Source organism: Meriones unguiculatus, chromosome 2, assembly GCF_030254825.1.
Source record: "Meriones unguiculatus strain TT.TT164.6M chromosome 2, Bangor_MerUng_6.1, whole genome shotgun sequence".
Lineage (NCBI taxonomy): Eukaryota > Metazoa > Chordata > Mammalia > Rodentia > Muridae > Meriones > Meriones unguiculatus.
Window position 1 is genome coordinate 19,177,208 of NC_083350.1, and position 24,627 is coordinate 19,201,834.

The window sequence follows — 24,627 nt, forward strand, 5'->3', positions numbered from 1 at the left end:
GTCCTCTGGTCCTCGATGTGCACCAGGCCCTTTAAACCCTGAATCTGGACTTGCCTTTTAAAATCACGACCAGGTTCATTCCCACTAAAGATAACCCCCCTTGTTTTCCTAATACTCAGATCATTACCTCCACAGGGTTATTCACACTTTATCTTGCTACACTGCCTCACTATCCCTCTCCACTATTTCCCCAAAGCTGAATTCACTGCAACCTTCTCCATTCTGCCTCAATTTCCCACACATAGAAACCCAAAATAGCTTATACAAGCTACTCCAGGTCTGTGAAGCTGTTGTTCTCCTCTCCTCTCCCCTCCTCTCCTCTCCCCTCCCCTCCCCTCCCCTCCCCTCCCCTCCCCTCCCCTCCCCTCCCCTCCCCTCCCCTCCCCTCCCCTCCCCTCCCCTCCCCTCCCCTCCCCTCCCCTCCCCTCCCCTCCCCTCTCCTCTCCTCTCCTCTCCACAAATGTTCCTTGTTTTTTTAAGTTTGACACATATTTACTGTTAGGGTTCTTTGTGAAATTCACCAGACACACATATAAACCTTCCCTTTAAACAAACAAAAGCAAAAAAATTTTCTTTGATTAAAAAATTTTTTTGTATATGTTAAAGTCTTGAAAGCTAAATCAAAAACCAAGAACTCAGTAATGACTAGAGGGTATGCAGGATCATCTCCTTCAGTCACTGGAGGCTTGCTCTCCAAGATCCAGTCAGGACTAGGGTGTGTTAGGTACCTCATAAGCAACAGGGAAGAAATAACTGAGGAGGACAGGACCGTCTGCTTAACTTCTTCAAGTTTTATAAGCAGAGTTTTACATTTGGGCTTAGTAAATTCAGCTACATGCATAAAAATGTGTTTTGTTTTGTTTTGTTTTTTTGCCCCACATTTCTGTTTTGAGTATGGCTCTTTGTTACACTTGTCATCGTGTTTCTTGGGTACCTTCTGGTTCCTCTTGAATTATTGAGTCTCTCCTGTATATACTAGCATAGATTTGTAAAAACTTAAAGTAAGAGCATGTTGATGTGTTTGTAATAGCATGTATATCTTAGCATAATTAATTGGGGGAGTTCTGCTTTTGTTTTTTTGTTTTGTTTTGAGACAGGGTTTTTCTGTGTAACCTCGGCTGTACTAGACTTGCCTTGTAGACCAGGCTAGACTCAAACTCACAGAGATCTACTTGCTTCTGCCTCCCCAAGAGCTGGGATTACGGGTGTGCTCCACTGTATCAGTTTAGAATAATTCAATTTTAATGTTAGTTTAATTTCTTGATAGGACACATTGGAAAATTCTCAGCATCTTTATTTCCCAGGGATCTTTGATAGTTTGATTAACTGAGTTGCATGCCAGTATTCTATTCATGCTTTGAAATTCTGTGTCTGAACACTTGGTTGTACTGTGAACAGGCTACTGAAGATTGTCATCATCCTTTTCTTAACAGTGTCTCTCAGGTCAAAGGACTGAAGCGGTCAGAAACCAAGTAAATAATCAGAGCACTTGAGACAGAACATGCTGAGTAGAATAATCAGAAACATGCTTGTAGCTTTGCCTTTGAGACCACAGTGTAGTTACCCGTCTGCTAAGTGACTGGGACGCAGGCTCCCTGCATTTCATCCCACCCACAAAAGAACGGCCCAGCTATCAAAGAGTTTGCCGTCATACACGACAAGACATTCAGATTTTCTTTGGGATGGAAATCCTTCTTGGAAAACAGAGCTTTCAGAGAAACTTCTGACAAGGCAATGAGAGGCATGAAGGCTCTCTGCTCAAGTGCAGCCCGCATGCATTCTGTTGTTTCCTGCTGACCTTTCAATGGAAGTGTAAATAATTACTAACATTTATACCAAACAAGTGGCCAGAAATAAAATAAAGAAAAGCCATATTTCTTTTCTACCCAGAAAATTTAATTATAGTCTGTTGTTTTAGGTTTCAATTTCTCTTTTTTTTTTTTTTCAATACAGTTTATTCAGGAACCTTGAACAATCATCTGACCCTGGGGAAAGCCAGCCCACAGCTTAAATAGCCTCTGGGTAGCCAACCCCAGCATGCCATGTGGGCAATGCAGATAGGTCCACATACATGGAAGCAAGCCAGATCCTTGTCTTAGCCAAATGTGGAGTTGTTCGTGTCAGAGAGCACTCACCATCGGGAAGGTGGAAGGCGGAAACCAGCTCCATCTTTAAGGCGCGGCATTACGCAGCTCTCTGCAGTTCCCCCTTTTTGTTTTAGACGCATCAGGCAAGAGTAGAGGTCTGATCTCTGATATTAGAAATAAATTGGTACTTTGTACTGATGTTCATTTAGGTGTCATCCACCCAAAGAGCATCAGTCCAATACCTTTTTCTCAGAGGCGGGACCTGGGGCATCAACCCGCATGCAACCAGACATGCTCTTCTCTGGGTCCAAAGCGGCTGACCCTGAGTGCAGTGCTTAGCCTCGCATCCTGAGCGTAACATTTTAGCTTTTTATGGTATCCAACCATGCTTGGGGAGAATGTCCTGCTTCAATGGCTGTAAAGGCCTGAATGATCATGGCTGCATCACACTGTTGTGAGACTCTAATCTTGCATATATACCACAGGCAAACCAAGGTGACCAACACCAGAAGGCCTGCTAACGCTCCCATGCCCGCCCATTCCTTCAGATGATTCATGGCTGCAGCAATCCATGATGATAATCCTGTGGCTAGTCCTGCGTCCACTCTGGTAGAATTTACCGTGACAATGGCCACTCTCAGCTGCTCCATCGTAATATCGAATTCTCCAGTCCAATTACCTAACTGAAGAATGGACGCAGAAATTGTGGTACATCTACACAATGGAATATTACTCAGCAATGAAAAATAAGGAAATCATGAAATTTGCAGGTAAATGGTGGGATCTGGAGAGGATCATCCTGAGTGAGTTGTCCCAGAAGCAAAAAGACACACATGATATATACTCACTCATATAGACATACAACATAGGACAAACCCACTAAAACCTGTACATCTAAAGAAACTAAGGAAGAGAGAGGACCCTAACTAAAATGTCCAATCCCCATCCGGAAAGGCAAAGAGGATGGACATCAGAAGAAGAAGAAAACAGGAAACAACCTAGGAACCTACCACAGAGAGCCTCTGAAAGCCTCTGCCCTACAGACTATCAAAGCAGATGCTGAGCCTGATGGGCAACTGTTGGGCAGAGTGAATGGAATTTTATGTCAATTTCTCTTAAAAAGAAAGAAAGAAAGAAAGAAAGAAAGAAAGAAAGAAAGAAGGCAGGGAGGGAGGGAGGGAAGGAAGGAAGGAAGGAAGGAAGGAAGGAAGGAAGAAAAAGAAAAGAAAAACCTACAAAATTGTTTTGGGGGCTAGAAAGCGGGCTCAGTGAGTAAAATGTGTGCTATGCAGGCACAAGACCTGAGTTCAGACGCACAGCACCCATATAAAAAAGCTGAGCTCTTTATTTTTGTTGTATTAAAAATACGCTTATACAGTTTACCATCTCAGCCGCTTCTGAGTGCATGGTTTAATGGCCTTAAGTACATTCCTAATGTGCAGCCAACATCCTTGCTCTACCTTTTGGTCCTTCCTGTCCATGAAGCAATAAGCCTTCTTTCTCCTCTTCTCCTAGCCCCTTGAATCCACATCTCAAGTTACCTCTCTAACGATCTATGTGCTCATACGACTTTGAGAATCTAACAGTGTTTGTCTTTTTCAGAGACCGAACCATTTCACCTGTGTCATGTCCTCAGTGTTCACCCACGCTTCAGCAAGTCAACAGTGCCATTCATCACTCTTAGCGGGAACTCTCCCGCCTTCTGCCATCTTCAAAGGCTTCGCCTGCTCCTTCTGTCCTGAGGTTCGAGGCTGTGTTGCTTTAGCCGCTCCACTAACCTTCCTGAAGATGTAGCATGTTCTCACAAGAAATATTACAGCGACTCGAACAGTTTGGAAAAGTATCAGCATGTCAGTGTACGGAGAGGGCGGAAGAGGACCCGTGCTGTTTGCTGCTGAAATTTTCTCACCCGGGAAACACCCGCTATGTCTTCCAAACACCATTCTGACTCAATGAGTGAATAAGTAAAGAAAAGAATTAATGATTTTTTTCCAGTTGAAGAAAGACTAGATTCGTTTGCATACGAAAGCGTGTATGGTGTACGGTGGGGGAAGGGGGATGAGCGCTCCATGAAGCACACGCGGAGTCTAACATGCAACGACGAGCTTTGTTTTCTCTTTCCTCCTTACCTTTGTGCCAAGGATTGATCTCGGGCCCTCAGGCTTTTGCGGCGAACAGGACCCAAGCTAGAACTTTTAGCAACAACAGCAGCCAGTCTCTCTAAGGCATTGTAACGTTTTACCATTCATTCGGCTTTACGGCACAGGGACCCGATGCTAATAAATCCTAATGTGTAAGTTGGCGTAGTAACTGACTGACGGGTACCCAGACATACATGGAGGTACTGAAAAGCTCCCTATTCCCCTATACGTACGCGATGATGCTGATAGTGACCCGGAGGAGTCTGTGTTTCAAAATAGAAAAAGCGATGGCAACTTCCACATCCTAAGTTTGTCTTGGGTCTACGCTGGTCCTGAAACAGAAGGCAAGTCTGTAAGAAATTATGTGAAATATTAAAAGATTTTCTGTCATGAGCGTTGGGAGCACAACAGCACTGATTGTCTGTCTGTGATTAACACTTCATTTCCTCCTCTGAGGTGGATCCCGTCCTAGTGAATAATTACGTATTATTTACTTTAATCACACCTGCGTGGATGCATCATGGTGATAACCACACTGTGCTTTGTTTCTTGTGGCTGCAGATATAAAGGGCAATGGACTGGGGAGAATATTCTTGGCGTTAAACTTGCGGTATTGCCAGCTCAAGAATGGATAGAAAGCATGGAAAATACGTAGTGAACGTGGAACCCTCTGGGAAACAGCTGGTGAGTATTGCCTCTCCGTTTTGATATTTGCCTACACTAAAATCTCGGTTTTAGTGTTGCTAGCCTGGCATCTCTTTGCTATTTATTACTTAGTCAAAATCTTATCTCTGTAGCTCTCTCCAACATGAAGTCATCCTGCCCCCTCCTTCTTCAGTGATGTATATTTTAAAAGTTCGTATCAGGCATTATTTTAAGTATTTGTGGTTATAAAGTGGTAAGAATGTCTTGATGCCTATACTATACATAAATAATAAGGTAAAAGTTATTGTTTAGAAATTATTATAATATATAATAATAACATTATAAATAAAAACGCTTACTATTGTCTGAACAGAAAGCCTCAATGGTGTCATTTTTAATCATACTTTTGCAATGTGATCCTTTGAGGTTTATGTTTGGTCTGTAAGTCTCTCAAACTGCAAACAATCAAACACACAAACCTTTCAGACGAAAATTGTACGTAGTTATTGAGCCACTAGGAACTGTTACAAAAAGTGAAAAAAATGTGTAATTTTCATTAAATATTTATAAAACAGACTACTCATGACAAGACCTCCATGATAACTTAGGTAAGGTATTTCTATAAGTATGGAATTTAAAAATTAAATATAATGGCTCAATGTTTAATGAAGAAAACTGAAGATTATCTACTAGGTACATTTGAGAAAGTTTGAGCTTACTTATTAACAGATGCTTATGTCCCTGAATTCCGGAAAACCAGATATGAATGATGCATATTATTGGTAAAGAAATCTAAATATAGCTGTTTCATGTAAATAACATTATCTACCTTTAAATCTTTTTTTTTTTTCAATGCAGTTTATTCAGGAACATTGAACAATCCTCGGACCCCGGGGAAAGCCAGCCCACAGCTTAAATAGCCTCTGGGTAGCCAACCCAGGCGTGCCACGGGGGCAATGCAGATAGGTCCACATACATGGAAGCAAGCCAGATCCTCAGCCTTAGCCAAATGTGGAATTGTTCATGACAGAGAGCACTCACCATCGGGAAGGTGGAAGGCGGAAACCAGCTCCATCTTTAAGGCATAGCATTCCGCAGCTCTCTACAGTTCCCCCTTTTTGTTTTAGATGCATCAGGCAAGAGTAGAGGTCTGATCTCTGATATTAGAAATAAATTGGGACTTTGTACAGATGTTCATTTAGGTGTCATCCACCCAAAGAGCATCAGACCCGTCCAATACCTTTTTCTCAGAGGCGGGACCTGGGGCATCAACCCGCATGCAATCAGACATGCTCTTCTCTGGGTCCAAAGCGGCTGACCCTGAGTGCAGTGCTTAGCCTCGCATCCTGAGCGTATCATTTTAGCTTTTTATGGTATCCAACCATGCTTGGGAAGAATGTCCTGCTTCAATGGCTGTAAAGGCCTGAATGATCATGGCTGCATCACACTGTTGTGAGACTCTAATCTTGCATATATACCACAGGCAAACCAAGGAGACCAACAGCAGAAGGCCTGCTAACACTCCCATGCCCGCCCATTCCTTCAGATGATTCATGGCTGCAGCAATCCATGTTGGTAATCCTGTGGCTAGTCCTGCGTCCACTCCGGTAGAATTTACTGTGACAATGGCCACTCTCAGCTGCTCCATCGTAATATCGAATTCTCCAGTCCAATTACCTAAAATATAGCTCGACAATTGTTTAGACAGATTTGCAGCGCAGGAAAAATTCTCATGCTGTATGCTAGTGACTCAAAGTCCAGCATATTTTCATTGACAGCCAGGTTGAGCGATTTGCCATAGGGTATCAATTTGCTCCTGCAAGAGGTCAATCCTCTGATTGAACACCATCAAGCTTCCTTTTAGTTGAGCATTAATTCTTTTATGTACAACTAAGGCATGAGCTACATTGGCTAAATGATTATTCAGGGTCTGAGCAGTCTGCCCAGTATGACTCATGGCTAATGCCCTGGTGGTAGCTCCAACAGCCGTCAATGAGATGGTAGTAACAATGGTGGCTGTAGTTCCAAGATCCCTTTTCTGTCTGAAGAGAGTCATAGCGTGAGGGGCATCAATGGGCATAGGCACCCAGTGAGGCATGCGAGTAACCAGGGCATACCTAACTTTACTAGCATTCCAGCATTGGGCAAAAAAGCAAGTATCATTACCACAATTACTTGGCTCTATCTGGCTAATAATGAATAAAAATGGGGGATATAAACAAACAGGTGTGGGCTTATAGGAAATATTATGAGAAGCCTTAACCCCTCGTTGGAACATCCTGCGTCAGTTCTAGAACTAGCAGTGGTGGTGTCCGAGGTCTGAGTAGGTTCAGGAGACCATTGCCCCCAGGGGCGAGACGTGCTCCATGCCAATTGACTAACTCCATGTTTTCCTCCAATTTTGAAAGTCATTTAAGGTTCTTAAATTATTTTTTTCCCTTTTTTCTTAAATTTTTCATCAATTACACTTTATTCATTCTGCATCCCCCCATAAGCCCCTCCCTCCTCCCATCCCAATCCCACCCTCCCTCCTCCCTCTGCTTGCATGCCACTCCCCAAGTCCACTAATAGGGAAGGTTCTCCTCTCCTTTCTGATCTTAGTCTGTCAGTTCACATCAAAAGTGGCTGCATTGTCCTCTACTATGGCCTGGTAAGGCTGCTCCCCCCCAGAGGGAGGTGATCAAAGAGCAGGCCAATCAGATTATGTCAGAGGCAGTCCCTCTTCACATTACTATGTAACCCAATTGGACTCTGAACTGCCCTGGGCTACATCTGTGCAGGGGTTCTAGGTTATCTCCATGAATAGTCCTTGGTTGGAGTATGAGTCTCTGGGAAGTTCCCTATGTTTAAATTTTCTTGTTCTGTTGCTCTCCTTGTGGAGACCCTGTCCTCTCCAGCTCTTACTATTTCCCAGTTCTTACCTAAAATTCCGTTCACTCTGCCTAACAGTTGCCCATCAGGCTCAGCATCTGCTTTGATAGTCTGAAGGGCAGAGGCTTTCAGAGGCCCTCTGTGGTAGGTTCCTAGGTTGTTTCCTGTTTTCTTCTTCTTCTGATGTCCATCCTCTTTGCCTTTCCGGATGGGGATTGGACGTTTTAGTTAGGGTCCTCTCTCTTGCTTAGTTTCTTTAGATGCACAAGTTTTAGTGGGTTTGTCCTATGTTGTATGTCTATATGAGTGAGTATATACCATGTGTGTCTTTTTGCTTCTGAGACAACTCACTCAGGATGATCCTTTCCAGATCCCACCATTTACCTGCAAATTTCATGATTTCCTTATTTTTCATTGCTGAGTAATATTCCATTGTGTAGATGTACCACAATTTCTGCATCCATTCTTCAATTGAGGGGCATCTGGGTTGTTTCCAGCTTCTGGCTATTACAAATAAAGCTGCTACAAACATGGTTGAGCAAATGTCCTTTTTGTGTACTTGAGCCTCTTTTGGATATATGCCCAGTAGTGGTATGGCTGGATCTTGAGGAAGCACTATTCCTAGTTGTCTGAGAAAGCGCCAGATTGATTTCCAGAGTGGTTGTACAAGTTTACATTCCCACCAGCAGTGGAGAAGGGTTCCCCTTTCTCCACAACCTCTCCAACATGTGTTGTCACTTGAGTTTTTGATCTTGGCCATTCTCATGGGTGTAAGGTGAAATCTCAGGGTTGTTTTGATTTGCATTTCCCTAATGGCTAATGAGGATGAGCATTTCTTTAAGTGCTTCTCTGCCATTCGGTATTCCTCTACAGAGAATTCTCTGTTTAGCTCTGTTCCCCATTTTTTAAGTGGATTATTTGGTTTGCTGCTTTTCAGCTTCTTTAGTTCTTTATATATACTGGATATGAGTCCTCTGTCAGATAAAGGGTTGGTGAAGATACTTTCCCAATCTGTAGGTGGTCGCTTTGTTTTGATGACGGTGTCCTTTGCTTTACAGAAGCTTTTCAGTTTCATGAGGTCCCATTTATTGGTTGTTGCTCTTAGAGCCTGTGCTGTTGGTGTTCTGTTCAGGAAGTTTCCCCCTGTACCAATGAGTTCTAGGGTATTTCCCACTTTTTTTTCAAGCCGATTTAATGTGTCTGGTTTTATGTTGAGGTCTTTGATCCACTTGGACTTCAGTTTTGTGCAGGGTGACAAGTATGGATCTATTTTCATTTTTCTACATGTAGACATCCAGTTAGACCAGCACCATTTGTTGAAGATGCTATCTTTTTTCCATTGTATGGTTTTGGCGTCTTTGTCAAAGATCAGGTGTCCATAAGTGTGTGGGTTTATTTCTGGGTCCTCTGTTCGGTTCCATTGATCCACCATTCTGTTTCTATGCCAGTACCATGCAGTTTTTAAAACTGTTGCTCTATAGTACAACTTAAGATCAGGGATGGAGATACCTCCAGAAGATCTTTTATTGTAGAGGATTGTTTTAGCAATTCTGGGTTTCTTGTTATTCCATATGAAGTTGAGAATTTTCCTTTCCAGGTCTGTAAAGAATTGTGTTGGTAATTTGATGGGCATTGCATTGAATCTGTAGATTGCTTTTGGTAAGATGGCCATTTTTACTATGTTAATCCTACCAAGCCATGACCATGGGAGATCTTTCCATCTTCTCATATCTTCTTCTAATTCTTTCTTCAGAGATTTGAAATTTTTTTCATACAAGCCTTTGACTTCCTTGGTTAGGGTTACTCCGAGGTACCTTATGTCATTTGTGGCTATTGTGAAGGGTGTTGTTTCCTTAATTTCTTTCTCAGCCCTTTTGTCTTTTGTATACAGGAGGGCTACTGATTTTTTTGAGTTAATTTTGTATCCTGCCACTTTGCTGAAGGTGTTTATCAGCTGTAGGAGTTCCCTGGTAGAGTTTTTGGGGTCACTCACGTATACTATCATATCATCTGCAAATAGTGATAATTTGACTTCTTCCTTTCCAATTTGTATCCCCTTGATCTCCTTCAACTGTCTTATTGCTCTAGCAAGGACTTCCAACACTATGTTGAAGAGATATGGAGAGAGTGGGCAGCCTTGTCTTGTCCCTGATTTCAGTGGGATTGCTTTAAGTTTCTCTCCGTTCAGTTTGATGTTGGCTATAGGCTTGCTGTATATCGCCTTTACTATGTTTAGATATGTGCCTTGTATCCCTGATCTCTCCAATACTTTGAACATGAATGGATGTTGGATTTTGTCAAAGGCTTTTTCAGCATCTAGGGAGATTATCATGTGGTTTTTTTCTTTCAGTTTGTTAATATGGTGGATCACATTGATGGATTTCCGTATATTGAACCACCCCTGCATACCTGGGATGAAGCCTACTTGGTCATAGTGGATAATATCTTCGATGTGTTCTTGGATTCGGTTTGCAAGTATTTTATTAAGTATTTTTGCATCAATGTTCATAAGGGAGATTGGCCGGAAATTCTCTTTCTTTGTTGAGTCTTTGTGAGGTTTAGGTACCAAGGTGACTGTGGCTTCATAGAATGAATTTGGTAATATTCCTTCTGTTTCTATTTTGTGGAATAGTTTGAAGAGAATTGGTGTTAGCTCTTCTTTGAAGGTCTGGTAGAATTCTGCGCTGAAGCCATCTGGTCCTGGGCTTTTTTTGGATGGGAGACTTTTGATGACCGCTTCTATTTCTTTGGGGGATATAGGTCTATTTAGTTGATTTACCTGGTCCTGGTTCAGCTTTGGTAAGTCAAATCGATCAAGAAAATTGTCCATTTCATTTAGATTTTCAAATTTTGTGGCATATAGACTTTTGAAGTAAGTCCTAATGATTGTTTGGATTTCCTCAGTGTCTGTAGTTATATCCCCCTTTTCATTTCTGATTTTGTTGATTTGGGTGGTGTCTCTCTGCCTTTTAGTTAGCCTGGCTAAGGGTTTGTCGATCTTGTTGATTTTCTCAAAGAACCAGCTCTTGGTTTCATTGATTCTTTGAATTGTTTTATTTGTTTCCAATTGATTGATTTCAGCCCTGAGTTTGATTATTTCCAGCCGTCTACTCCTTCTTGGTGTGTCTGCTTCTTCTTTTTCTAGGGTTTTTAAATGAGCCATTAGGGTGCTTGAATGAGCTGTCTCGAATTTCTTCTTGAAGGCACTTAGTGCTATGAACTTTCCTCTTAGCACTGCTTTCATTGTGTCCCACAAGTTCGGGTATGTTGTGTCTTCATTTTCATTGATTTCTAGAAAGACTTTAATTTCTTTCTTTATTTCTTCCCTGACCCAGCTGTCATTTAGTAACAAGTTGTTCAGTTTCCATGTGTGTGTAGGCTTTTTGTTATTTCTGTTATTGTTGAGGTCCAGCTTTATTCCATGGTGATCAGACAAGATACATGGGATTATTTCAATCTTCTTGTATCTGTTGAGGCTCGCTTTGTGACCCACTATGTGGTCTATTTTGGAGAAGGTTCCATGAGGTGCTGAGAAGAAGGTAAATTCTTTTGTGTTTGGGTGTAAAGTTCTGTAAATGTCTGTTAGGTCCATTTGATTCATGACCTCTGTCAGAGACATTGTTTCTTTGTTTAATTTCTGTTTGGTTGACCTGTCCTTTGTTGAGAGTGGGGTGTTGAAGTCTCCCACTATTAATGTGTGTGGATCTATATGTGCTTTAAATTTTATCAATGTTTCTTTCACAAATGTGGGTGCCCTTGTATTTGGGGCATAGATGTTCAGGATTGTGATGTCTTCCTGGTGGAATTTTCCCTTGATGAGTGTGAAGTGTCCTTCCCCATCTCTTTTGATTAATTTTGGTTGAAAGTCTATTTTATCAGATATTAGAATGGCTACTCCTGCTTGCTTCTTGGGTCCGTTTGCTTGGAAAGTCGTCTTCCAACCCTTTACCCTCAGGTAATGTCTATCTTTGTGTCTTAGGTGTGTTTCTTGTATGCAACAGATTGCTGGGTTTTGTTTATGTATCCATTCTGTTAATCTGTGTCTTTTTATTGGAGAGTTGAGTCCATTGATGTTGAGAGAGATTAATGACCAGTGGCTGTTAGATCTCTTGATTTTGATATTGGCTGTGGTCATCAGGTTGTGTGCTTGGTTGCTTTTTGTTTTACTGAAGTGAGGTTATTTATTTCCTGTGTTTTCTTGAATGTAGCTAGCTTTCTTGGGTTGTATTTTCCCTTCCAGTGTCTTCTGTAATGCTGGATTTGTTTGTAGGTATTGTTGAAATTTGTTTTTGTCATTGAATATCTTGTTTTCTCCATCTATGAGGACTGAGAGTTTTGCTGGGTATAGTAGCCTGGGCTGACATCTGTGTTCTCTTAGGGTCTGCATGATATCTGTCCAGGCCCTTCTGGCTTTCATAGTCTCTGTTGAAAAGTCAGGTGTGATTCTAATGGGTTTGCCATTATATGTTACTTGGCCTTTTTCCCTTGCAGCTTTTAGTATTTTTTCTTTGTTCTGTATACTTACTGTTTTGATTATTATGTGGCGGGAGGATTTTCTTTTCTGGTCAAATTTGCTGGGTGTTCTGTAGGCCTCATGTATTCTAATTGGCCTCTCCTTTAGCTTGGGGAAATTTTCTTCAATGATTTTGTTGAAAATATTTTCTGGGCCTTGGAGAAGGGAGTCTTCTTTTTCCTCTATACCTATTATTCTTAGGGTTTGTCTTTTCATATTGTCTTGCATTTCTTGGACGGTCTGTGTCAGGAATTTTTCAGATTTAACATTTTCTTTGACAGATACATCGATTTCTTCCATTGTATCTTCTACACCTGAGATTCTTTCTTCCATCTCTTGTAGTCTGTTGGTTATGCTTACCTCTGTAGTTCCTGTTTTCTTCCCTAGATTCTTCCTTTCCATTATTTCTTCCATTTGTGTTTTCTTTAATTTTTCCAATTCTATCTTCAGGTCTTGAGTTGTTTTGTTTACTTCCTTCACCTGTCTGATTGTACTTTCCTGTTTTTCTTTTAGTTCCTTCAACTCTGTTTCTTTTATTTCATTCAGTGTTTTAAGCATTTCCTTTCTAAAGGCCATAAACTGTTTGGCTGCAGCTTCCTCTATTTCTTTACGGATGGCAATATTCTGTTTGAGTTTATCTTCCTCTATGTCTTTACGAATCTTATTTGTTTCCTCTGTTATCATCTTCATGAGCATACTTGTTAGGTCATCTTCTTGGATTTCAGTTATGGTGGGGTGTCCAGGGCTACTTGCCCCTGGGTAACTGGGTTCTGGAGATGCCATATTGCTCTGTCTTTTGTTGCTTGAGCTTTTACGCTGGCCTCTACCCATTGTGTTATCTTAGGAGTTTGGTGTTATTTTCTGGTGGTTCCTGGGGATCCTGTGGTGGAGAGAATCCCCTTTGCAGAAAGCTGGATTTTCCTGGAGGATGTCTTCTCAGCTTTTTGGGTATAGTCCCTGGATGGCTGGTGTTTTTTCAGGAGTTGCTCACCTCAGGGATATAGACCTGAGTGGTAACTGTGGTCTTTGTTAGTCGAGAGGGTTCTCCTTTCACCCAGGGAAGTCCTGAGGGCAGCTGCCCTGTTTCTGGGTTTCTTGTTGCAAATTTAATGATCAGCTGCTGTGACCTAGTTGGACATCAGGCGCGCCTCAACTGTTTGTGCTTGTGTCTGGAGCACAGCTGAGTGCTGGCACCTTGGCCCCACTAGACTGCTAGACGTTTTCTAGGGAAGGATTGGGTGATTTAGATCAGTACAGTTTCCTTTCTTCCCCGTGGATTCTCTGGAGACACGGACTCCTAGTGTCCTTTTTTGCCCTGGTACACACTGCTCAGTGTCCGCCAGCTGGCTGGCCACAGAAATTTGCCTGTGCCTGGAGCACAGCTATGTGATGGCGGCTCAGTCTCTGCCAGCTGTCTGGTGCGCAGAAACTGCCTGTGTCTGCCTTTGTGGCTTTTGGGAGTCTGAGTGGCTCCCTAAGCTGGGTAATTTTCCGGGGACCTTTTCAGGTTGGGGGTGAGCTGACTGCTCTGAGATCAGACCCGCCGTTTCTATCTCTGGTGGCGAATCAGGCGCGCAGGTAGGCAGGGCTCTGTGCCGGAACCTGGGTCCCCGGCTCTGGCTCCGGGCTGGCTCCTGGGGTGCCCGTGGAACCCGCCCGAGTCTTTTCCAGGGGATGTCTGGGTGACCTAAGGTGGGTCCCAATCGTTTCCTGTACCCTGGGGTTATCTCTTGACTGAAAATTCCAGTCTCTGATAGTGTGGTGCCCAAGGTTCAGTCTGGGACCGTGACCAGAGACACTGGCTTGTGGCTCTGGGCTGGGGCTGGGGCTGGCGGCAGGCAGCCAAGCGTCTGGCGGAACCGGGATCTCTTCCGCGGTTTAGCCGGGTGAGTTAAAAGCTGATTGAATCCCCCACCGTGGGGTATCCTCTCACCTGGGAAACACAATGACTGTGTTTTATGGCCGAGAGTTCTGATTGCTGTTCACTGTGCTGATCCTGCTGTGCTGCTGCTCAGAATGAGAGTCCTCCCGGCGCCGCCATCTTGCCCCTCCCCCCCTTTAAATCTTTTTATCCCAAGAACTTAACCCCTTAGTGTATGATATCCCCAAATGCATATATGCATGTTTGTATCTGTGCCAAATAATTGAATAATTTCGGTATTAGAATAATGAAGGATGTGTTTGGAAAATTAAAATGACAAGTTAAATTTTCCTGTCTAAAGATTAAGTGAAAAGAGTGTGAAGAAATTTTGCTATGGCCATGAGAAGCTGTGGCAATCACCCTGCACGAAACATCTATGAGATAAATCAGAGAAGCATTGCTCTTCAGTCAGTGTTCAAGCGTTAACGATTAAGCAAACGAACAACAAAAAAGATCTCCTGTGAGACTTTTAATTCATGTACACACAAAACAGATTTTTTTTTTCTTTTTCAAGACGTCCAAATGGTTTGATGTGAAAACAGTGGCTCCTAACCGTGCATCTGTCATCTTGAGGGTTTCTGTAGATGAGAACACATTTTAAGGTGTTTACAAATATTATTTCATATTCTTCTTTTAGGGTGTATCTGGACAATGGCTGTTTCAGTTTACTATAGATAAGTTAAATAATTTTTCTTTTAAGGCAAAATTTAAGGGCTATAACTTAAAGTTGCTTCCAGATAATAAAAAAATAAAGAAGGTAAATCTTGCTATGTTATTTTCAATTAGGAATATAGGCCTTAAGTCTGTCCTTACAGTACGAGATGCCTACAAAATTTCCTCTGACACTTACAGGTTGTGCATGTCAGTTGCCTCTGGCTGTTATTAGTTAATGAGAATTATATGATTACGTATTAGCCTATTCTCTAGCAATTCCAATTTTGTAGATATTACCCATACTAAGGCCAGAGCAACTTAACTCAGTAAAACAGTCACCCTGGCAGCAATGTTTCCTCAAAGTAGAGTCCAGGTTAGAGGCAGATTGCTGTAGTGTGGACTCATTCATCACCTTTTTTGAAAGGGCCAGAAAATTCTGAGAAAGAATAGAGCCCATCGAATCAATTTCACTTTGCCTACAATGTGTTTTAAATTTTTCGAGTTTGTCAGCCATGGCCAGAGTGAATGAAACCAATGCAACAGAATCAGGTGAGTTTGGTCAAATACACGCCCTCCTCAAATGTGCCCAACTGAATAGCAAGTGGGATTTTCTTTGATTTTCATCATTAAACACAAAGCTGTTGTCTCTAGCTCTTTGATTTTTATATTTACAGAAAAACTCACATCTTTCTTAGTTTTTGTACAAAGACTATTCTATTTTATCAATATTTAGTGAAAATTCTACTTCTTGTACTTTTAGTAATAGTTTTTAAAGGGTAAACAGCTCTATAATATCTAATCTCAAAGTTTTTATTCATTTGTTTGTAGTTTGAAAGTTTTAATGGAGCTTTTAAGTTTGTTGAGCATGAATTTAGTAATAGATGATTAAGTCAATGCAATATAAAACAATGACTAGTGTTATCTGTAGTAATAAGGTCATTAATGCCACAACAATAATGGTAGGAAACACTGAGCAAATGCACAGCATGCTAGACATTCAATTCGTTCATTGCTTTTCACTGTTTCATTCAATCACCCTAATTAACCTATGGCTGGTGATTACGAAGTAGAGCGAATTCAGGCAACAATGCCTTTGATTCCTATTGAGAAAGTAATACAGTTTCCTATGAGATGAAGAGTCTCAGATGACTCATATGTATGAGTTTCTGTATTTGTGTGTGTGTGTGTGTGTGTGTGCATGTGTGTGTGTGTTATATGGAGCCTACAATAGTATACTGGTACATGTGTCCATATGTGTGCATGCAGAGGCCAGAGCAGGACATTGAGCATCTTCCTCCTTTTCTCTCCAATTAATTATCTTGAGACAGGTTCTTCACCCAATGGGAAGTCCACTAGTTGGGTGAGACTGGCTAGCCAATGAGCTCTTCTCTGCATCCAAAAATGACCATGCCCAACCTTTTCTGTGGATGCTTGGGATTTAGACTTGTGTCCTCTTGTAGGATATTAATATATATATGTATATAAAGTCTTATCCTTTAGCTCGGGCTGCTTTCAGATTCATTATAATCCTCCAGGCTCAGCTGCTCAAATTCTACGATTATAGTTTCTACTGTGTTTTTGAGATGCAACCAAAACTTTTGCCCAACACCCATGGACCTACTGTATTCTCACTTTCACTTTGCCTTCTTCTCTTCCTCTTCATTCCACATTTTAAGAAAATGCACTGCCCTCAGGCTTTTCCCACAAACTCATTCATCTTAAATTCTCACCTGTCCCTTCTTTCCAACATTTTACAATTATAGTAACTGTTAATTATTTTCAAATCCTCTTTGTCTCCCTGTTAGCAAATACATTTCTTGAGAATGAAAATTCTGTTCTAAAGATTTTTTTTCCTTTACATATCTAAAGGGCACACAGAAAATACATATCATAAGCAAAATAAACTGTTTGGTCCTGACATGGAGTTACAATTTCACCAGACATGATTTGGTATGAATTGTGTGAAGGAGTTACTCTGAAAATTTTTCATGATTAAAGAGTAATAACACCATATATAGTGTATTAGCATATCACAATGATACACTGTTAATAGTCTGTTACAGTGGGAGGGACAGTTCCTTTAACAATGTAAGTTCTGGGTTCAAGTGGTTGCTATTATGTAGTTATAACAAATCACTCAGTTCCTTGGCTTCAGTATTCTTATTTCAAAAGGACCTGTGCAGGCCATAGCTGCTCATCTACGAAAAAGCATAGATGTTCTGCCTGGCACAGCAGTTTGCAACATGAACATATTTAATGTTTGTGTAATATGATGAGGGAGGTGGGATGATACACAGTCCTCCAAAACAGTTTAAACGTAGTCAGTAATTGTCTACCCAGGTTGTTTATTCTCAGAGTTCACACATCATTTGTTTTAAATTTAATTTTATTTATGTATTTATTTATTATAATTTATTTTGTATCCCCGCTGCAGCCCCCTCCCTTGTCACCTCCCAGTCCCACTGACCTCCCTCTTCTCCCCCTTATGCCCTTTCCATAGTCTCCTGATAGGGGAGGACCTCCTCCCCTTCCAGGAGTGTTTAAGTTTAGAATTTCAGATGTTGGGGTTTTGCTCACTTGTGCTTCATCTCTGTAGCCACGCACATGTACAAATGGCCAAGAAGCTCAGCAGCATGCATGCTGGTGTCCATCTTCAAATGACAGAACTGCAAATGTCTCCTCCAACTTGTCTGGGGTCTGGGTGAGCCCAGGAATCCTTGCACATTCCGAATGCCAATACCCAGAGCCATGCAACACACAGGTAATGTCTGCTGTAGTCGCTTGCTTCCGTTTTGGGATGTGTTGCACAAAGATGTGCGCTGAGTCTGTTCTTTCCTAGGCAACAGAGTTAGGAAATTGTCTACATTCACATTTGCTGTGACTTGACAAGTCACCGTGAAGCAATACTCTAAAAGAATACCATTGGATCATCTCTCTCCACAGATCTTATGTTCTAGCCCTGAACTCAGATGGTCACTATAGAAAAAAAAAAAAAAACTAAATGAAAAAAAAAACAAAGAAAAATACATTAATTAAAGAAAAACACATTATAAAGTACAAACATTTGCCCAAATATATGGTGGTGGAGTGTCTAAAGAAACAAATGTGTCAGAATAGTGTTTAATTGCTGTTTTGAAGTGTCCTTATGCTAGCTTTCATGGTTCCTACTCTATGGACGACTGCTTGCTTTTCTTACAACGTGTTCTTATGCAGCTCTGAGAGTCTATTTAGTCTATTCAGATCTCGGAATTCTGATCTTGGTGCAAGTGAGTTTTACCTAAAATCCTAACTGTTCTTTTGAGCTTCCCCGCTATCTTTGGAAATAGACTCCAGTTTGGTTCTTGACTCCATGTTCAATCAGCTGATTTGATTTTACTTCATAATTCTGTCCCTGAGTACTCAGCCTGGAGAAAGCAGCCCTGACTATAATTAACTGATATGTTTTGGCAGTTCTCCAGGTTCCCCAGTTTCTGAAGTCTCTCCTCTCAGAGGATCAGAACATAGACTTTGGTTCTAATTTCTTGATTGTGGGTAAAAATGTCATTCAACCATTTGTGTTATGTCAAGGGCAGTGTGAAATAAAGCATACAGTTCAATAGATTATATTTTTCTTGTGCCAGTTAAGTACACCATGTGAATCTTGGAATTGAAAGAGTTCTTAGTAATCTCTAGAATTTTAATTCCTGTTGCACAGCTGTGGCTATGTAAGACCCATAGAGGACATTAAGCTTAGATCAATAAAGTCAAAACTCGATACCAGAGCTCATACAAAAAAAAAAAAAGTGAATTTGATGTGCAGTCAGTAAGGACAGTGAGTGACCTAAGCCTCCCTAAGACCATTGAAGGCCAAGGAAAGTGAGGACATTTTAAGGAAGTCATCATCTTTGCAGGAGCAGGCAAAACACACAAAGAGCGGTTTCATTGTCTGGTAACCTGTGGTGAATTTCACTGAAGGAGTCTCTTTAAATTTGTGTAAGGGTGTGCTCCAGAGCCCTGCAAGATACAGAGCTTCTCTGTCACTTCTGCTCTCAGGACCTTAAAGCTTCATTCCTGCTGCTTTTCTCAGGGTGAAGGGGCTTTTGGTTGCCCTGTAATAGCTCTTGTCTTGCTCCAAGCATTTTGCTGCCACCTCCTTTTTTTCAGAAAACATCACAATTTACATCCTGAATTGAATCTTTTCCTCATCTCTCTGGAAACTCAAGTTTTGGATTCTATTCCTTATGGGTCTCATTCTCATCCAGGTGATAAGGAATAACTCTGAACTCCAGACTCATATTAATAATGCTCTATTATACTGCTTTAAGAACTAGTGATTTTACCCATTATTTCTAATCCATTCAAGATATTTTTAGTCAGATATTTCAAGACAAGGAGACTTGAAGATTAGAGAAAGTCAGGGGAGTATAAAGACTTAAGCATCCTAAAATGTAAAGAAATCTCTCTAATAAAAAGGGTTTTATTTCATATTATGCAATGTGGCTTATATGAAAGTATTAATAACAAATATTTTAAAAAAGCACTTTAGAATCAAGGACATAGCTCACTTGTGTTAATCCTATCAGCTATAAGTCATTTACATCAGAGTTCATGGATGGAAAAAAACAGAGGCTGAAAGGAGTCCAGCAATTTGGCTAACCTAATGCAGATTCCAGAATAGGAGGTCAAACTTCATAGTTCATGTTTATCTTTAAAACAATATAGGCATGTCATTAAGTTTATGATAAAGACAGAGAGTAAATGAGCAGGCGTCTGGCTTACGTTGTTAGTGTCCATCACTACAAAAATCTCTTTCTAATGTTTTTTTGAGAATTTCATATGTGAATACTGTATTTGTATCATTTTCACACCTCCTTCTCCCACTCCAGCTCCTTTTCATGTGCATGTGCACACACACACACACACACACACACACAAACACCACTTCCTCTCATATACATATATATTTATATACCTATCTATCATAAATATATATCCAGAAATAACTGTGCTCAGCAGGGAATATATATATTTATTTGTTAGAAGGGGGTTTGAAGAAACACCCCAAACCATATAAGCTACTGTGAAGGGGTTCTAGGTTATTTCCATGAATGGTCCTTGGTTGGTGTATCAGTCTCAGAAAAGACTGGCCCTGGGGCCAGATATTTTGGTTCTGTTGCTCTCCTTGTGCAATTCCTGTCCCGTCCAGGTCTTTTTATCTCCTCCTTCTTTCATAAGATTCCCTGCACTCTGCCCAAAGTTTGGCTATGAGTCTCAGCATCAGCTTTGATACCCTGCTGGCCTCTGAAAAGGTACTCTTAATGATACCTGAAGAAGAAACATGACATTCTCATCTGATAAACTTGCCTATGCCAATGTCCTAATTTACAGTTAAGCATGGTACAAGTACATTGATGAAACAAAGCAGAGGCTCAAGAAATCCAAGGTCATTGCTCAAGCTTAAGGCAAAGAGGAAGGAAGTTAGGACTAAGGGATGTCAGCAGAGATAGAGAGAAAGTGGGAAATACTGAAATAGAGCAGAGTGAGGAGAGCTTATCAATATGTTGGTACACTTCAGGGATAAACCCCTCATTCTACCTAGTGGTCCTGAAGAGATGGTAAGGGTGACTTTTGTTGACATAGAGAAGCTAGTCAGGAAATATTTTATTATGTGTGAATTGGAGGCATATATGAGACATCAAAGGAGTGATATCTGTTTTTCTCTGAAGGTTGGAGGATAGGCCTGGACTGGAGATAACCTTTAGAGTCATCCAGTTCTGGGTGGTAAACCATGAGAATAATGATTGAAGGATGCAAGATTGGCCTTTATTGCCCACTATTTGGCTTGGAAATAAAAGATTTGGTGAAGTGTAGTCTCTTTCATTTCATACTGCACACAGAGGGACTGCTTTCACACCAGTGGCAGATTGCAATAATTGTGAGAGAAATAAAAAACACACATGGAAAAAAGTTGCTGACTCCAAAGCAAGACTGAAAGAGATAAAGCATGTGAGCATTAGCAATAAAGGCTGAGCATAAATAATGAGCCTTCAAAAGAAATTGTGAAGATTCTGGGGAATTAGGAAGAAATCAAAGAGACTGGAATATCACAGAAGCAAAAGAAATAGATGATTCCAAAAAAGAAGGAATGGTCTCCAGTGGCAATTTTTGCCAAAGGCTTAAATCAGAAGAGGGCTTGAACATGCCAGTAGGATCTCAGTGTGTGAATGTCACTGATGACATCTTTAGTGGCATGCTGGGAACTAATGTCATTTTACATTGTGTTGAAGGAAGTGCAGATGAAGACATTGCATGTAGACAGATACAAGGAAATTTTCAGAGAAAGGGAGAAATGGCTTGGAGAATTTGGCATCCAGGAGGATTTATGTATGTGTAAAATGGGAAGATTGGGACATTAGTAAGTAAGGAACATCATAAATATTCCATCTGTAAGACAGAGAGGGTAACCAATACAGAAAGTTGCTGGAAGGGCTAGAGAGCATGGCATACAAAGGATAGGTCAGCACTCTCAGGGGCAGAGCTGTTCTCATGCCTACAGCCAAGAATAATGGGGAGTTGGAGCTTTGTAGACCTTCATCAGGGGACGTTTGCAGAGCTTTCCTTTGGTGTTTTTAAGTTTTCCAATGCAGCAGGAAGAAATTAACGTCATTGAACGGGAAGGAGAAGGGATGGTGCATGCACAAGGACTGATGGGTGGAGGTTCCTGGCTGGAAGAGGCTTTTCTTTCCAGGTGCTTGGCTTTCCCACTAGCGGAGCTCCTCCACACACAGTCCAGGGAAAGCAGTCATTGGTTTGTCACTAGGAGTTACAAGAAGAGGAAAGTGCAAGGTATTCTTTTTGAAATAATGTAGCAAAAGGTGGATGAGGGGGGATCTAAGTGAGATGTGGGCTGAGGAAGGAGAAGTGGTAGTCTAGCTCAAAGTAGTTCTGGAAGTACATAGCTGGAAGGAAAAACACAGTGACCAGAGCACAGAACTCTTGAAGACAGTTTGGGGAAATTTCTCATTTAATGTATTTTTTGTTCACTTAAAAAACGTATATAATGGAGGGAAGAAGAAACAACTGGAGCACAAAATTTTAGGATAGTGAAACTAGTCTTTACAATACTATGGTGTTATATCCCTCACTCTCCTACACACACACACACACACACACACACACACACACACACACACACACACAGCGATGTACGTATACATGCCTATGTATATATGTGTTTGTACACACATATACATTTAAAAATTTAAACATTAGAAAAACTTCCACTCTGAACCTTCAAGTAAAGTGTTGACTTTGGGTGCTAAATGCACATCAATACATATTCATTAGTTGTAACAAAGTGTACTGTGATAGAAGGTGCTGATAATTGGGGAATCTGGGCTCATTTGGGTGCAAAGTGTATGCAGAGTGTATGTTCCCATCCATTTGGTTGTTGATCTAAAGCTGCCACAAATATATAGTCTGTTTCTTAAAAACTGAAAGAAAATAAGGAGATACTAAGAGGTTTGCCTTTTTCTAACATTAGGAAAAGGGTGAAATTACTTCCAACCTGGATATCACCAGTATTTTTATGTCTAAAGTTCAGATACTTAGTGATTCAAAAAATTTTAATGCAGTAAATTATAAGAAATACAAAAGAGGAGATAAATCACAAGCATTTCCTTCATTACTTATATTCTTTATTACTTATATTACTTCCCCATTTGTTTATCTATCTATCTATCTATCTATCTATCTATCTATCTATCTATCTATCAATCTATCTATCTATCTAATCGCTTTAGAGACTGATCCTAATCCATTCCTCTTCTCCTCCCAGTCCCACCCTCACAACCTCTCTCCCTTCCCACCCCCCTCTTCTCTGAAAAGGGGCAGTCCCCAGGTGGTACCAATCTACCAGGGGCACGTAAAGTCCAGCAAGACTAAGGACATCCTTCCCAGACAAGGCAGCCCAGTTATGGGAAAGAGATCCAGAGGCAGGCAACAGAGACAGAGAAACCCTTATTCCCATTGTTAGGGGACCCACAAGATGACCAAGCTGCACATTTGCTATATATGTGTAGGGGGTCTAGGTCCAGCCCATGCATGCTCTTTGGTTGGTGGTTCAGTGTCTATGAGCCCCCATGGGCCCAGGTTACTTTACTCACTCCTTCCTTCCAGTCTTCTACAAAACTTCCCAAGCTAGGTCTGTTGTTCGGCTGTGGGTCTATGCATCTGTTTCCATCAGCTGTTGGATGAAGCCTCTCAGAAGACAGTTAAGCTAGGCTCCTGTCTGCAAATAGAGAATCATCAATAGTGTCAGGGGTTGGCTTTCTCCTATGGGGTTGGTATCAAGTTGAGCCAGTGATTGGTTTACCATTCCCTCAATTTCTGATCCACCTTTATCCCTACACTTGTTTACATAGATGGCTGGAAATGGCTGTGGTGACAAGTCACTATGGAAAGCCTTCCTGGCTTCGCTCTTAGCCTCTGTAATAACAACAGCGATTGGAGTTCTCATACTAAGCCTGGTGAATAGAAACAATTCCCCCATTGTCATCCAGGTCTCCTCAAACACTGAAGCCTCTACACTTGCACCTAGAACAACCTCTATTACGTCTCAGACCACAGGGTCTACAACCACCTCAACATCCTCTGAAACTGTAGCCACAACAGCCACCGTGACTTCTACTGAGCCGGCAAGGACATCTGCTTTAACCCAGACATCACCCTCTACAGCACCCACTGGGACTAGCACCACAACAACCATGACCATGACTTCAACTCAACCTGTGACCACAACAACCAACACTGCGACTTCATCTGTGCCCACAAGCACCACCGCCTCAACCCAGCCCACAACCTCTGCCGCAACCGTAAGTTCAACTCAGCCCGCAACCACGTCAGCAGCAGCATCAAGTGGAACCACACCCGCCGCTGTGCTGCCGAAACTTTGGTCCCTGAATAACCTAGCAATGAACCGGTCATGACCTTTGCTGTAATTGGATCTCCATCTGGATCTCCTTAGTAACAATTGCAACAGCTGCTTGAATCAAGATGCCACTATCTTAATAAACCCCCCAACAACAGAAGCTTCAATAGCGCCAGATGCCACTACAACTGAAACATAGCTGGCGGACAAAACAGTCATCATTTCCCCCGTCATTTTAATGCAACCTTTGTTCAACCGATTTGACAACCACTGCTACTTCCATTTAACCTACACGTGTAATTTCCGCTTTGCCTAAAATAAAAGTTCTCTTTATTCTCCTTCAGTAACTTATAATCTTCATTTGTTTATGGGAACCTGCCACAAACACTTTAAACTTAACAGAATTACTGTCAATCATCAAAATAATTCCTGTACATCAAGTACACTTTTAGTTACCGTTACTATCAATCATCCTGCAGTTACTTCCATACTGAGTTTTCTCCAAACATAAATTGCAGCTACTTCTTCCATCCCAGCTGAACTGAGTATGTATCACTGACATTTCTTAAGCATGCCCATAACAAGGATGCAAATTAAAGAAGAGTAATTTGGACTCCTATTAATGCAACAGTCATTGTGAAAATTGGGATTTTCACAAAAGAACATAGAATTTCTGAAAGTATAAACAATTTTAATATGACTGAGCTTTTAAGTTCTAAGAATCTAAACTTAATTCTGTAGAATAATTTCATATAGGAAAGTGATCCAACTGATTCATTTAGGTAGGAGGTCATTAAGTTCCGACTAAAATCTAGCAAAGTTAGGTACTTAGATCTTAGGATGTTTTGCTTTAGCTCATAACACCACGTTTCTCTTCATATGTAAAT

The 24,627-nt window shown here is 41.2% G+C and overlaps 1 protein-coding gene across 1 annotated transcript; it reads left to right on the forward strand.

The window, feature by feature from the left end:
* Positions 1–4,855: 4,855 nt before the first annotated feature.
* LOC132652252 (dynactin-associated protein-like) lies at positions 4,856–23,798 on the forward strand. Its single transcript, XM_060376952.1, has 3 exons — positions 4,856–4,912; positions 17,429–17,593; positions 23,235–23,798. Exons 1-3 carry the CDS (start codon positions 4,856–4,858, stop codon positions 23,796–23,798), a joined length of 786 nt encoding a protein of 261 aa, XP_060232935.1.
* The last annotated feature ends 829 nt before the right edge of the window (positions 23,799–24,627 follow it).